Source organism: Nyctereutes procyonoides, unplaced genomic scaffold, assembly GCF_905146905.1.
Source record: "Nyctereutes procyonoides isolate TBG_1078 unplaced genomic scaffold, NYPRO_anot_genome, whole genome shotgun sequence".
NCBI lineage: Eukaryota > Metazoa > Chordata > Mammalia > Carnivora > Canidae > Nyctereutes > Nyctereutes procyonoides.
Window position 1 is genome coordinate 8,467,209 of NW_026575140.1, and position 15,709 is coordinate 8,482,917.

Genomic DNA, 15,709 nt, shown 5'->3' on the forward strand with positions numbered 1-15,709 from the left:
CTCCCTCTACCTATGCCCCTGTGTGTCTCATGAATTAAAATCTTTAAAAAAATAGTTGGCAGTGGAAGTCCAACAGGGTAAGTAGTCACAGCTGCCCCTGGACCTAGGGAATACAGCAGGCCCACCTTGTTGATGCGCACACCTCTGGTGGCTTAACTTTTATTGTTGAGGATGGGCAAGGTCTCTGGTGAAATCACTGGCAAATGAAGGAGTCCTAGCTCAGCTAAAAGTCAACACTTGCTTCCTCGAGTGACAGCATTTTACCTGGCAGATAATGAAACAACGAAAAGCAGTGGGTAAAATTCCTTTCCTGTGGGAAGAGAGAATAAAATGGAGTGACATCAGCAGCCCTCTCATCCCATTTATTAAAGAAACGGTAAGAAAAGATACAATGCAGGAAAAACACCAACCATCCTTTCACGTCAGGCTGAACGAAGCACAGTGATTTCTCCCCTTAATCCCCCCACCCCCACCCCAATTCCCATATTCCCATCCACGTCAGTTTAAATTTTGAGGTTCTCTGATCGGGAGTACTAGTGGAGAGGGAGTTAGATGAGCGGTGGAGCCTTGATTCTGGCCTCCTCTAAGTCCCAGGAGAAGGAAGCTGCAGGCCCAGTCAGTCAAGCAGAACGTGTATCTGGTGGGTCTCTGAAGTGGTTGCCCACCTCCCTGTTCTGTGTTCAAGCCCCCAGGGAAAGGTATGGCAGTAGAGGATGACCAGGTCCAAGCTGCCCAGGTCAGAGCTGCTGAAGCATGGTCCGTTCACCAGCACAACATTTCGAGAGAGCAGTGAGCTGATTCTCCAGTGGTGAGCAGGGGACTACATATGAATTGGGACCTGCAGGCCAATGTATCCCTGAGGAAAAGTCCACACGAACAATTCAAGAAACTAGTAAGAAACAAGGGGCAGAAAGCTGTGGGACAAAAGCACAGCAGGCTTCTGGAGGGCTGGTGATCCTTTATCTCAAAGTCAGGATCATTCCCACCTGCTGTAGTCCGTCTCCCACAAATAACATTTCACCTTCAGTCAAGAAAGAAGCAGAGGAAAAAGATGGCTCATCTGAACTTGAGCCCCAGCTAGGTACTTCGGACTGTAGCTCCACATCTACCCTTTTACTTAAAACACAGCCCCGCCCAGAACCACGGTACTTGAAAACCAAAATGGTCCTGGAAAGAAAAAGGTGTTTAAGGGGGTAACATTCCATTTGGGTACATTGTAGCCATTGGGCCCCCTGGTCTGGGGAAAGCAGCTGGGTTTGTGCCAGGGAGGCTCCCCACTCTAGGAAATGGGACCAAAGTCTTGCTTACAGGGCCATTCATCCTTGGAAAGGAAGCTGGGTTTAGACCCATGGTCCCACTTGGCCTTGCAAAAGGAGCTGGGTTGATACCCACAGGGCCTGCTGGAGAAGAGCCCAGGGGCCCAGGAGCTGACCTAGGGAAAGTAACCTGACCAGGGCCTAATGGGCCAGTAGACCTTGGGAAGGCAGCAGGGTTTGGACCCTGCAAGCCACTGGCCCTTGGGAAGTTAGCTGGGTTGGGGCCTAGTGGCCCAGAAGTTCTTGGGAAAATTGCTGGACTTGAGCCCTGGAGGCCAGCAGACCTCTGGAAGGTAGCTGGATTTGAAGCCAATGTGCCAGAAGACTGAGAGAAGGCAGCAGGATTGAGCCCTCCTGAACCTGTCCCCCGTGGAAAGGGATTAGCATTTACCCCCATGGGCCCAGCTGGCCTTGAAAAATGAGCTGAATTGGGACCTATGGGGCCGGGAGCCCTGGACATGGGAGATGGATTGGGCCCTGGAAGGCCAATTCCCCGAGAGCCAGGACCCGAGTTTGGGCCTATGGGGCCAGGTACTCTTGCCATAGAGGATGGGCTTGTGCCCATGTTTCCAGAAGCCTGTGAGAAAGCAGCTGAATTTGCTCCTAAAAGACCTGCTGCTCTTAGAATAGGGGCAAGATCTAGGCCTTGAGGTCCTGCCATTCTTAAGTTAAGACCAGATCCTGTGCCGAGAAGGCCACCCGCTCTGGTGTCCACATTAGGACCTGGGCCCAGGCCACCTGCCCTGGGGTTGGGCCCAAGACCTGGGCCCAGGCCACCTGCCCTGGGGTTGGGCCCAAGACCCGGGCCTGGGCCTGGAAACATACCCGACCTCGGAGCAGGGTTTGTACCAACGAAGCCTGATCTCAGGTTAGAACTTGGTCCTGGTCCCAAGCCAACCGGCCTAGGATTAGGAGGACCATTACCAGAAGTCAAGAGGACACCTGTTCTCATGTTGGGCCCAGAACCAGGGCCCATAGGGCCACCACTTCTGGGGTCAGGACCTGTTCCTAGGAGACCACCTGCCCTTGGGTTCGACATAGGACCTGGCCCCGGGAGACCCCCTAACCTGGGGTTAGTCAGAGGCCCTGGGCCTGGAAGAGCCCCTGCCCTAGGGTTCAGAGATGGGCCTGGGCCTGGGCCCGGGCCTGGGCCCAAGAGGCCACCAGGCCTTGGGAAAGAAACTGCACCAGCGCCAGTGGGATTCATCCCTCTCGGAAAAGAAGCCATGCCTGGGTCACGAGCACCAGCAGGGAAAGGTGCTGGATTTGAAGCCAATGAGCCTGATGAAGATGGAAAAGGCGATGGGTTCCTTGGAAATGGGGCCAGATTTCCACCAAGAGAACCAGTTGCCATAAGAAAGGGATCAGAATTCATGCCCAGTGGGTGGCCTGTGTTCAAAACAGGACCCCCCTGTGGTCCCAGGGAACCGTCGAGCCGTCCTCGAGGTGGCAACTGAGCACGAGTCCAGGGAGTTGGCCGCTCTCTAGGGAAAATCCGGGGTTCTTTCATACTTTCTTGGGGACGTTGGTGATAATGGGCTTGGGGCGAGTTTTGAAAAGGATCTTGTTTTTGATGAGTGCTGTCACCAGGTACTGAGTGCCAGTCTTGCAGCCAAGCTCATCACAGTCCTGCTCCCCAGGAGTGTGTTTGACAAGGACAGCAAAAGGTTTCTCCAGATGGATGATTTTTCCATACAGGATATGATGTCCCACGATCAGCACAGGGATTCCCTTTGGCAGAATAAGAATGAAATGCCTGAGGTTCAGGGCAAGGTAGTAACATGCAGGGGCCTTCTAGAGATGCTCTTGGCAAGCAATGCTGGCACCTCCACTCCCTGGTATGGCTCTACTGATGTTGAAGAGCCACACCAGACAACCACCCTCGTGCCCTTTTTACTCTTTCTAGCCCCGAGTAAGAGAATTTCCACTTTTGGGGACTGTTGACTTTTCCAGATTCCCCAAAATTAAACTTCCCTGCTGCTGCAGGGGTTGGGGGAACACAAGCAGATAGCTTAGATTAGCTAGACCTCGCATAACAAACCTGAGGGCAGTCCTCACTCTGGGTCCTGGGAGCACCACCTTGGTGTAGCTTGCTTTCCTGAGGCATTAGGCAGGGAAAGAAAGGTCCCCTCACCTCAGTGGTGTAATGTAGGTCTCCCAGGAGGTTTCCAGCTAATCCAGTGCTGTAGCGAGCCTCGATCTCCCCCTGTAGCTCCATCAGCACCCATTCTGCCAGGCCTCCAGCCCCAGCACTGCAAGCAAAGGGCTGGCGGTTACAATATTTTTGAGGGGTGAAGGCTGAATAGTGTCCTACACCACCATTCAAGGCCCAAAGGAACTCTTTGTTGAGCACAAGTTTTTGGGAAATTAGGCAGTGCTAGGCACTGAACTACAGATGAAATGCAAGGATATGTGCAACACGCACCTGAGGACCCTGATGCTTCCAGGAAAATGTCAAACCTATATAACCCTACTAATTCAAACTAAACAAAAAAGTGGCAAAATGTACTCACCTGGAAATAACAATTTGCACCATGAGCCTTCCGTCTTTAAAAAGCAACTGAAAGCAAGCTGTAGAGGAAAAAAAAATTTAGGATAATAGTAACAACAGCTAACGTTTACCACGTACTATGTGTGAGGCATTTTTCTTAGTGCCTTAAGACAGATTTTCATTTCCCTAACAATGGTATAAGCTGCAAATATTTTTGAACTGACACTGTATGTACGTTGCTTAAGATCACCAAGAGTTAACAGTAATATAGAAAGTTAACAGGTGTTATAATTATGCTCAAGGTCATGTACTTACTAGTCAAAGAGCCAGAATTTGAACCCAAAACATCGAGTCCACACTGCTGACCACTATGCTAACCTGCCTTTCTCAAGAATGTTTTTTCTATCCTGCATATTTCTAAAAAAAAAAAAACGAAATTAACTTAGATTTTACTTTTCCCTTTGGTGATGTTATAAAATATAAACCTCATGTCTAACACTTTGGTTGTATTTCAAGATTCAAAGGACTGCTTCTAACAAAAGCCAAGAAACAAAAAAGACCTTCAGGTAATTTTAGTGAATGAATGGTAAGCGGATTTTTAACGTGACTTTCAATACGTGTTTTACCATCTACTTGGAAAGACCCGGACAATCAACTTTCATTTTATGCAACAGTACCACCTGGTGGCAAGTTTGGGGTACTCTAGAAGAATGGATTAAAATATTTTTTGCCTGAAACAACTGGCTTCATTAGTCTTTCTCGGAAAGATAGATTCATGGGGAACTGAGGGGGTGGGGGATCAAAACTACACATTCTGTATAAGTCCTTCCAATGAATCAATGGAACTTAGGGGAAAGTTATTAGTCCAGTGTTTATCAACTGTAGTACTGTATGTTAATAGATATCATTGTGCTCAAGCTTAGCAAACATTGGATTCAAACATTAAACAGGGTTTTTCATTGGTGTTAACCTTCACTTTGGATCTCCAGGGGAAAGTACATTGCCAAGAACCTTACAGGACAGCAGAACTTCTCTATTTTTGAGCACCAAATATACTCTAGGAACATAAGGTCAGTCAATTCACCGGTCTTCAAATTCAACTATAAACAATAGCTAACTTTTTTTTTTTTAACTATCAATCAGATGCTGTACACGCCTAAGAACCGAGGTCACTTGTCTTTATCTACACTCCTAATCAGTGCACTTCCAAAGGAGAAAACCAAGTACTAGTGAGAATGAAAGGCATCAAAGCATCAGGTGGCACAGCATACACGGAAGAGCTGGTCAGAAGGGCAATCAAGAAAGCATCTGTAAGTCAGACCATCTGCAGCAGCACCACAACTGGTGCTGCTTGAGAACAAATACACAAGGCTTAGGAACCAACTAAACCAAAAGCACTGTTAAAATTCTTCTAAGGTTTCTTGAAGTAGAAAGGATTACAATTTAAAATCAGAAGACTTAAAGTCAGGTTCCAGCCTGCAAGTGCAGAACTCTTCACCATGTCATCATACACAAGTCACTTAATGACCATGGGGCTAGTACCTCAATTGTCTGACTCATTAAACTACTGTGAAGACCACATATATGCAAAAATGCTTTAAGGACAACTGTTTCTTTTAGAGAATGGAAAATACACATCAGTATTTCCACACTATAATTTTGACTATAATTTGGAGAATGGTGGGTATATTTTAGCCACGAATCAAAAAAGACTCAATAACTAGAAGTTAAAAAGTTTCTAAAGGTTAATAAATGCATATAGATTAAAGTGTTCTTATAACTAAGCTTTTGATGACTGATAATACACTCTATGTTCCTTGATAGATGTAATTATAGGAATATATAGGTGGTTTCTGAGAAGCGATTAAGTGTTCACAGAGATACTCAAGTTCTAGGAAGGCCATGGCAGGGAAGGAAATCAATCTTTAAGGCCTTTGGAAACATGTTTGAGATGAATTTAAGGGAGATGCAGTAGTATTTTCAGTGCATTCCACATTTCCTGAACAGCCTCCTGTTAGAAAAGGAATTTGTAACAGTGGCCCAAGTGGGTAAAAGGAAAACATGCCTGATAGCTGGGTCAGAAAAGCTATACCTGCATACTAATCCCCAGCGCTTGTGAGTACACAGCTTTACCAACTTATACAGTAGGCCCTGCCTTAGTTTACCTCTCAATACTGGCAAACACCTACCAATGCTCCTGAAAATAAAAATTCTGTGGCCTACAGCTTCACCATTCTGCTGCTGTACCTAATCGACTGGTAAAAGCTTGTGCTAGTCCTACTGGGATGCTGCAGATGTGAACCCAAATGAAGTTCACACCCACTTAATTCACACCAAGAGTCTAGTCCACAGGAACCTGTGGATTGACCTGGCTATGTTTACCTACATAGGAGTGTATTTACTAAATTAGTAAAAAGTGCAGAAGGCATTCCTTTAGCAAATTTTAAAATTCTACTTTAGGGGCGTTTGGGTAGCATAGTCAGTTAAGTGTCCAACTCAGGTCGTGATCCCAGGGTTGTGAGATTAAGCCCCACATGAGGCTCCATGCTCAGCACGGTGTCTGAGATTCTCTTCCTCTCCCCCCACCCCCAACTCATGTGTGCTCGCTCTCAAATCTTTAAATTTCTATTTTAATGCCTTAAAATAGGCAATCACCTGAATTTAATTATTCCTTTTCTTACTCCTTGAGATTACTATTCTAGACAACTGTTCTCAGGGCTAGAGTAGGCAGATATACCTGGGCACTTCATTGAGGACACACCTGATGGAGCCAACAGGGACTGTGTATCACACTTAATGTGGAGTTGACTAAAAAGGATCTGACAACATGCAGCCCAACCTGTCCCTATACCCTTGACAGTAGGCAGGCAGTAGGAAAATGAAGCAGTGAGGTAGTACAATACACATCATGTCCTATCAACTATAACAAATGTAACATTATGATAAATACTTTCTGTACAACAAATTTTCTAAGTCTTCAGTCTCAGCTAATTCCAACAATGAAGAACAATTTCTATGTTTGTTCTAAGATATTGCTTATGTAGAAACTGCAGATTAAAAACATTTGAAGACACAGCCTGAAAAATACAATCTAAAAGGAGTCCAAGGAAGAGCTTGCCTGGCATCTCTCTCTGTCTTGAGTTTAATCCCAGATTGGGTGAAGACCGTCTTACTTATCTCTAGGTAAGAATAATAATTCTAAATTGATAATGTGTGTAACTGTAGAGCCAAGGAAAAACTTCTGTGATGTTACACTTTTTGAAAAACATTTAATTGACTGTACTTCACAGTGGAGTCTCATAGGCCACACTGGAGTATGGACCTGGAACAATGGCAAAGTGGGGGGAAAAAACCAAACCTCTTTCCCCCGAATTATTTCAACCCCTCCCACCCCCGTAGCTCAAAATATGGGGAAATTTTTTTCTGCTTAATTTTTCTGGGCTTTCACATCACTTAACAATATAGTTTTGTATTCCTAACGTAGTAACTTTAGCTTTCTAAAGGAAACACTTTTTTAAAGCACTTTATACATTCTAATTAACACTAGATATTTTCTTTTTCTTTCTTTCTTTTTTAGAGCTTTTTTATGGGTCTTCAAAATGTCTAGAAATGGGTTTGCCCCAGGTCATCCTGTCTTAAGACATGGATCCAGTCTGGAGATCCTAGGTAAAGTCACACTAATACTTCTCAGGACAGTGGTCCAGGTAACTTCAAGACCCCTGAACAAACTATAGTGCAGCAAAGAAACCAGTATTCTTAATACCAATCCAGAGCCACAATGGAGCCCTACACAAAATTCAGAAGAGTTAACTGGAACAGTATCAATCCGGGCACTTCATAAATACCTTATTTAACTGTGGTTTGACTTCTATCCCTATTTTGAATGTAGTTACAATTAAAGTCTTTATCAAACACCTGAAAATCAGAGTGCAAATACAACTTAAGAAGAAAAATCCAGGCAAAGCATTATAATACAAAAAGCTTCATTTCTCCCATCCCTAAACTTTTGTGGACACTTATTGGATTTTCTCATCTCATCGTGAGAACCACGTTAACAATGTAAGCACTCTTATTCCCATTTCACAGATGAGGAAACATGCTTAAAAGAAACTCAAAGTAACTGGGCACAGCTCTTAAATGGTAGAGGTGAGATGTGACCCCTTAATCCCTTCACTATATGGCCTCTCCAGCAGTCCTCTCCCACAGCTCCTGGCATACAGTACCTATGCATAACTTCTGACTGCTTTACAAATACCGGCCTTTCTCATTTCTACAAAATGGCAAGTGAGTAACCTACACAACTACAGTCAAAGTACCTATTACATCTCTGGGGTAGCCAGTCAAAAACAAACCTTTTTATCATATTCAATTAGTGAGATTTAGATTTTTTGAAATCCCTAGAGATCTACTCAATGTCACCTCCAGAATTCAATACTAGTATAAGACAAAATGAGCCAAGAAAAGAGGACATTCTTTTGTCACTGTTTTAATCTTGAACAAAATTGAAGTCTTATAATTTGCTTTACAAACTGTTAAATGTTAAGACTACTAATGTCTTACAGAAAACAGAATGAATGAGCAATGATCTTCAATAATGGTTAACTGTCCCCAAAATAGAATGTGGCAAAAGAAAGTATAGCATGGATCCAAATAAACAGAACATACAGCTTTTCTCTGAACAAGGGAACTTCATAGTAATGACAAATAATTAAATTTTACTAAAGCTCACTAGTATTTTATAAATTTTCATTACAACTTTTCATCTTCTATTTTAAGATAGAGAATAAAGGCTTTAGTTTTACAGTTCATAATATAAAAGATTCAACTTTTTATTTAAAAAAAATACATGACACAAAATGTTTTCAAATTGCCAGACCAACACTTAGCATTTACTGAACTTTTATTCATTCCCAGACTGTTGTTTTGGAATGCAACGAGAACTCAAAGTCATCAGACCTGGATTTCTGTCACTTATCCTATGTGTGACACGGGAATAATCTAACCTTTTAGGTTTGTTTCTCCACCAATAAACTGAGCGTAAGAACAAACCTATCTCAAATGGTTGTGAAAATTTAATGAGGTTATGAATGTAAAGTCCTCAGCACAGTGCCTAAAACATGGTAAGCTTTTAGGGTCAAACTATGTATTATCCGTGGGGAACTTGGCATTTTCTTAGTATATGTCCAACAGAATGACTTAATGCTATATTAGTAACGTTTATAGTGGACTAAAACATCCTACAAAAGCAGGAGGTTATCAGAGTAAAACCCAGTTTACATAATGGGAGAACGATTCAAACAGGACAGTCAAGGTTCACCGAACTGCTTCAAGAATTAAGTTCTGAAAGGTTTATTTTTTTTCCCTCTTTTCTCTAAAGACCACTACTTCTCTATGTGCCTTTCCACCAAATGAACAATTCAGGAAGTTTTCATATACAAATGAACACAGATTATTTTTATTAGCAGTGTTATTGTGGTTTGTGACTGAAGGGGATGGTCTTAAGTTTCAAAGGGAAAATCTTATCTCCTGACAGGCTTATGTCATTAAGCACTAAAATGGTTTCTAAATGAGAACCTTGCTTCCCTCCCAAAAGGGGCTATGGAGGGTAAGTGGAAATGAATGCTTCCAAACTTTTCATTAGTGAAGAGTGTGTTCAAAAACATGTGTGGATACTATGCATACACGTGGTACTTTCCCATCACATTTTAGGATTCCCATGATGGGGGGGAATCAATTACTGGTATTTGCAGACAATAGGTGGAAAAGATGGCTTCAGTCGATCTGAGTTACTCCAGTTTTCTCCATCTTCTGCTACTCTGCAGCCTCATCTCAACTCTCTTCCTTGTCTTACAGCTGTGACCCCCTATCTTCCCCAAAGCCCCGCCTCTCTAGCCCTGCTGGAGGTCTCACACTGCCCTGTATTCTCCTCCCACCGGCCCCCATCTTCACCCTCTGCCCCGGCCCCCTCCCAACCCTCCAGTTGGAGCTACAAACACTTCCTATGTCTAGTCCCGCCCACTTTCTGGGACTTCTCAATCCGCTTCCCCTCTCTTCCCCACCCCCTCCGATTCACCCCCAGAATTTCGCTGGGACTTCCTACCAACCTATTTAACCCTTTCTGCTCCCTCCCGAGGAAACTATCCTTTAAGCTGCATTCCTCCACACCTCTCGCTGGAGTAATCTTCCAAACCGTCCACCCTCCTCCCAAAGATCACTGTTTAAACGTTGTTCTTCTACCACCCTCATTCTCCAAATCGTTCCCTGCTCCCTCCCTCTTGAACCTCAAGTACTTCGCTCCTCCAGAACCCCACCCCGCTCTTTAGTCTCTCATCCACCCACAAAAGAACCTGGATCGCTCGTCCTCCTAACCACCCTCCCGATTGTCTCTCCCAGCGGCTTCCCCCGCGACTTGAAACGTCCCTTCGAACAAACCTCAGAGCCCTATCCCCCACCCGCCTCCCACCCAGTCCCCCTTCTGATGTTCCCGCTACTTCCAGGTCTACCCCGCTCCCGCAAGCCTCGCGTGCTGGACTCCCTCCCGACCCGGGGAAGAGCCCCTTTCCGCACGTACCTCGAGGTTCCGGCCCGCGCCGCCCCCTTCTCCGTCCTCCGCCCGCGCTCGGCCACCCTTTCCGCCCTTCTCTCGCTCCGCCCCGCTCGCTCCCTTCCTTCCCTCCGCCTTCCGTCTATACACCGCTCCCCTCCCCCACAATTCCTGGCCCCCCCGCCCCGGGGGCCCCAGGGGCTCGCCCCCACCTCTGCGTGCTTCTCCTCTCTCCCCTCCCCCTTCCCGGCCGCCCCTCCCCCTCCCCCGCCCGCCGCTCCCCGCCCCTCGGCTCGCCATTCTTCTCCGCGAGCCGACCGCCCCACCCGGCCCCAGCTCCCTAGCTGCCCACTCCCTCGCCCCCTCGCCCCCGGCCCCGGCTCAGCCCTCGCTCCCCGCGGCCTCCCGCGCCCCCCGCCCGCGGCCTGACCTGCAATGGCGGCCGCCGAGCGCGGCGCCGCGCGGCCAACGGGCGACAACCGAACCTCCCGCCGCCGTCGCCGCCGCCGCGAGCACTGCCTGCGCACTTCCGGCCTTGCGCCGCGAGCACTTCCGGGGCAGAGCACGCGAGCGCGCGCGCACGTGGGGCCGCGGCAGAGAGAGGCGAGCCCCCGTCCGTCGGTGAGTTGGGGAAGGGGTACGAGAGGACTTCGGCGGGGTGCTGCCTGCCCCTGGTGACGCCGGCGGAGCGCGCGGTTCTTGGGCCGAGGCCGAGGCCGGGGCGGGGGGGGGCGGCTACTCCGTAGATGCCCGGCGGAGTGGCAGCGCGCGCTTCCGACGCCCCCTCAGCCGGGCCGGGCCGGGCGCGCCTGTCCTGCCCGCAGGTTCCAAACCCTGAAGGACGACGCGTGAGGGGCGAGCCGGAGCCGGCCGCTCTCCTCGCGGAAGGTGTAGGCTTGTGGCGGGGCGAGGCGGGCGACGGTGACAGGCGCCAGGCTGAGTCCCGTCGCTTCCTTCCCTTGAGGAGCTCTTGGTTCTGCCTGCCCCGTCAGCCTCCCTGGCGCTACCTTAGTGGGTCTGTAATTTGCGAACTTAGCGTGCTGTGAAGTTAGGGAGAGCTGTTCGCGAAAATGCAGACTCCTCCGAGTCTCCCCCTCCCCCCCTACTCTCCACAACCGAGAGACTGGAATTCTGGAGCTGTGGAGTAGAACCCAGAATCCTGCGTTTTTAAAAGCCATTTATCCAGATGATTTTAATGGCAGGAGTTCTGCGCACCTGACTCTGAGAGGCTGATTTAGGTTGCCAGTACTTCTTGCTTCTTGCGTGTGTGCGGGGGGGAGTTAGCCTCCTCTTCACAACTCCCGCCCCCCACCCCCGCCAAGAAACCTCGCACAGAAAATAGAACGGGGTTCCCTTAGTTTCTGCCTCGAATACAGCTGGTTTGCACGATGTGCCTCCTTTCCTTCGGTGCACACACCGGCTTACAGAATGAGGCTACGTTCACTCTTACCTCTTTCCCAGAGTACTTTCTTAAGGTAATTGGCAGGATTGTTAGGAGTCTGGGGCATGTTCTTCACGTATGTTGATGTTCTCATTTTTAGCTGAAGCATCCCGAGCTTCTGGAGATGGTTTCATAGCTCCTTGCTTGGGGTGTTTTCGAAAGCATCATTAACTAGATATTTAGAAGTGAACCTCAGTGAGACACAGTTGGACTCTTCCATCCAGGACAGTGATGATAAGTAGTACACGTGACATACTGCTGTTGACAAGAAGAAACAATACATGTGACATACTGTTGTTAGCGTTTAACAATAATGGCTCTTTTTTCCCCCCTCCCAGGAATGGGTGAATTTAAGGTCCATCGAGTACGTTTCTTTAATTATGTTCCATCAGGGATCCGCTGCGTGGCTTACAATAACCAGTCAAACAGATTGGCTGTTTCTCGAACAGATGGCACTGTGGAAATTTATAACTTGTCAGCAAACTACTTTCAGGAGAAAGTAAGTCATTTGGAAGCCTCATTTGGTGTTGCTGAGTTAATTTTCTTAAGTTCAGTTCAGCATTTTGTATTCCAAGAGATCAAAAGAAAGTGACTCTGGAGTTGTTTAAAACTATCTAACCTGTATAGCAAATACGCAGTTTCTTGTCTGGGCTCAGAGTTTTGTTTTGTCTTAAGATTTTATTTATTCATGACAAACACACACAGAGAGGCAGGGACACAGGCAGAGGGAGAAGCAGGCTCCCTGCAGGGAGCCCCATGTGGGACTCCATCCGGGGCCCCAGGATCATGCCCTGGGCCGAAGGCAGGTGCTAACCTGAGCCACTCAGGGATCCCTGGGCTCAAAGTTTTGATCTGTGTAGTGTCATAAAGATACTAACTACCAGTTGTGGTGGCTCACTGCCATTTGACAGCTGAAGGTTGCTGGATCTTTTGGTCACAACAAAAAGGGAAACTGTCAAGATCATTACTTTATATCAGTTTTTGCACCACTGCAACTTTGTAAGGTGGGGTTTCCTGCTGGGATTGTCCATACCCATTTCACTGTCAACTTAGAAAAAAACCAAAACATCTTAATAGCAAACTTTCTGGTAGAACGCCTGAGAGGCAGTGGTTGAGCCTCTGCCTTTAGCTCAGGTCAAGATCCTGGAGTCCTGGGATCAGGGTCCCGTGTTAGGGTCCCCCGCAGGGGAACATGCTTCTCCCTCTGCCTATGTCTCTGCCACCCCCCGCCCCGTCTCTTATGAATAAATAAATGAAATCTTTAAAAAAAAAAAAAATCCAACTTTTTTCCGACATGATGGTAGGAAGATGGATTTCTAAGTTCATCTATCTGAGAGAATGTAGACTTAAATGCCTGTATTTGAAAGTAAAAAAGGAAAATACTATTTGGGTGTATACAGAGGGCAATTGCAGCAGCATATTTTTCAAAGGCACTGATTACTGATTTAAGGTGCAACAAAATAATTCACATTTATTGTGTTATGGGTCCTAGACACTGAATGGATGCCTGTGGATGGATAGATGGTTAAATGAATAAATTCAGTGTTTAGCAGCCTAGAATTTGAAATTTAGGCACCTTGCGATTATTTCTAAATGAGTGGCAAGTATAGGGCATTATAACAAGTGTCAGAAGCCCAGCCTTGAAGGAGCTCAACATCCAGTGGGGGAAATATGACTATACAATTTCCAAACAGGTAAATTTTATGATAAAGCTAAGCACAGACATAGAATCTTAGTAAAGAGTTGCCTTACTCTGATGATGTGGGTTTAGGAATCGGGGAAAGGGATGACTTACTGAGTTGACCCCTGAAGAACTAAAAGAGTTAAAAAAAAAATTGCTCATTACCACAAATATGTCACATTTTGTACTATGAAAAATGTGCTGTGGCACATGTTTATTACATTCTGTGATATTTCTTGTTTTTTTATCACAGTTGTAATTATATAATAGTTTGTATATTTGTTGAATGTTTTTCTTCCCTACTGAACTTCAAATTTTAGGAAGGGGCCAGTGATGTTGTTTTGTTTTGTTTTGTTTTTGTTATTGTTTTTAGTATTTTATTTATTTATTCATGAGAGACAAGAGAGAGAGAGAGGCAGAGATACAGGCAGAGGGAGAAGCAGGCCCCATGCAGGGAGCCCAATGTGGGATTCGATCCTGGGTCTCCAGGATCATGCCCTGGGCTGAAGACGGCGCCAAACCGCTGAGCTACCGGGGCTGCCTGTCAGTGATGTTGATAACTGTGTTCCCAGCATTTAGCAAGAGCCTAGTACATAGCCTCTCCTGAGTTAAGATAGGATTAATGAATATTTCAGCCATTCTTGTACTGAGTATCCCTTATTTTCTGTTCTCATTTCTCGTTTTCTCTTTTTCATTTTTTAAAGATTGGATTATTTATCTGTTCATGAGAGACACAGAGACAAAGACATAGGCAGTGGGAGAAATAGGCTCCCTGTGGAGAGCCTGATTTGGGACCCTCTCCGAGATCAGGACCTGAGCCAAAGGCAGACACTCAACCACTGAGTCACCCAGGCATCCCTTATCTCTTCTTTTATCAACAATAATTGGTTCAGTCTAGTCTTTTTTTCCTCCATAGTCCCTCCCCTAATATTGTTAATCATTGTCAGAGCAAGAAAAAATTTTGTCCGTTAGAGTGAAAAGAGTAGGGACTAGGAATAAGAATTAAAATATTCTCTTCACATTTGCCTTTGGCACTTTGAGGAAGCTGCTTAACCCACAAGTACTTCTGTCATTTCAAGTTCAGAGAGGAAAAATTGTAGCTACTCAGTCCCTTTCATGCTGAGAAGGTTTTTTTTTTTTCTGAGAAGGTTTAAGAATAAAATGCATTGATATATATGAAAATTTTTTAAGTGTTAAGAAAACACTTAGAAATCTGAGACTTAAAAAAAGAAAGAAATCGAGACTTGAGGGTGCCTGGGTGGCTCAGTTGATTGAATGTCTGCCTTCTGCTTGGGTCATGATCCTGGGCTCCTAGGATGGAGTCCCACATCAGGCTCCCCACTCAGCAAGGAATCTGCTTTTCCCTCTCCCTCTGCCCCTCCCCCCCACTTGTGTATAATCTCTCATGTTCTTTCTCTCTCAAAGAAAATCTTTAAAAAAAAAATCCGAGGGGGGGACTTGAATGAAACACTGAACTACATCGTTTATGTTATTTGTAAAAGTTTTTATATATTTATTTATTTTGATTTATAATCTCTACACTATGGGGCTCAGACTTACAGCTCAGAGATCAAGAGTCACATGGTCCTCTGAATGAGCCAGCCAAGTGCCTCCATTTCTTTTACTTAGAAAAAAAAAAAAAAACTTTTTTAAAAAGATTGATTGATTGATTGATTTATGAGAGAGAGAGGAAGAAGACACAGGCAGAGGGAGAAGCAGGCTCCGTGCAGGGAGCCTGATGTGGGACGCGATCCCAGGACTCCCAAGGATCACCCCCTGGGCTGAAGGCAGGCGCTAAACTGCTGAGCCACCCAAGGATCTCCCCCCAAAAAAAACTTTTTATAGGTAAAATTGACACTATAAACAGCATGTACTTAAAGTATATACATCGATAACTTTGACATGCATAAACCTTTGAAACTATCACCCAATCAAGATAGATTTATTTATTTTTAAGTTTTTAATTTTATTTCTTCGTGAGAGACACAGAGAAAGAGGCAGAGACATAAGTAGAGGGAGAAGCAGGCTCCCTGCGAGGAGCCTGATGCGGGACTCAATCCCAGGACCCCGGAACTCTGATCTGAGCCAAAGGCAGACACTCACCCACTGAGCCATCCAGGTGCCCTTATTTACTTTTTTTTTTAATTGGATATATCAAATACAATTAGGTATAGACTTTCTAGTGAAAAGGTTTTGCTGAACAAGTCCTAGGGAAAAAACAACTGTATAGGCAACT

At 45.8% G+C, this 15,709-nt stretch overlaps 3 protein-coding genes across 4 annotated transcripts in view; 1 reads left to right on the plus strand and 2 right to left on the minus strand.

Annotated features, from left to right (window-relative positions):
* Positions 1-341: 341 nt before the first annotated feature.
* On the minus strand, positions 342-2,826 carry DERPC (DERPC proline and glycine rich nuclear protein). Its single transcript, XM_055306194.1, has one exon. The coding sequence runs from the start codon at positions 2,824-2,826 to the stop codon at positions 1,186-1,188; it is 1,641 nt and encodes a 546-aa protein (XP_055162169.1). The 3' UTR covers positions 342-1,185.
* On the minus strand, positions 2,823-10,856 carry CHTF8 (chromosome transmission fidelity factor 8). Of its 2 annotated transcripts, none has more exons than XM_055306196.1 (4): positions 10,782-10,856; positions 3,830-3,887; positions 3,451-3,568; positions 2,823-3,047 (listed from the first exon to the last, which is right to left on the minus strand). In XM_055306196.1, the coding sequence occupies exons 2-4, from the start codon at positions 3,850-3,852 to the stop codon at positions 2,823-2,825; spliced, it is 366 nt and encodes a 121-aa protein (XP_055162171.1). In that variant the 5' UTR covers positions 3,853-3,887; positions 10,782-10,856. The 2 variants fall into 2 exon arrangements, with proteins under 2 accessions (XP_055162171.1, XP_055162172.1); XM_055306197.1 differs by lacking the exon at positions 10,782-10,856 and adding an exon at positions 10,379-10,461.
* UTP4 (UTP4 small subunit processome component) overlaps positions 10,788-15,709 on the plus strand; it is a 35,648-nt gene continuing 30,726 nt past the window's right edge. The window contains exons 1-2 of the mRNA XM_055306193.1: positions 10,788-10,972; positions 12,131-12,291. Of these exons, the coding sequence (XP_055162168.1) occupies positions 12,133-12,291 (159 nt within the window). The 5' untranslated portion in view covers positions 10,788-10,972; positions 12,131-12,132. The remainder of the gene's footprint in view (positions 10,973-12,130; positions 12,292-15,709) is intronic.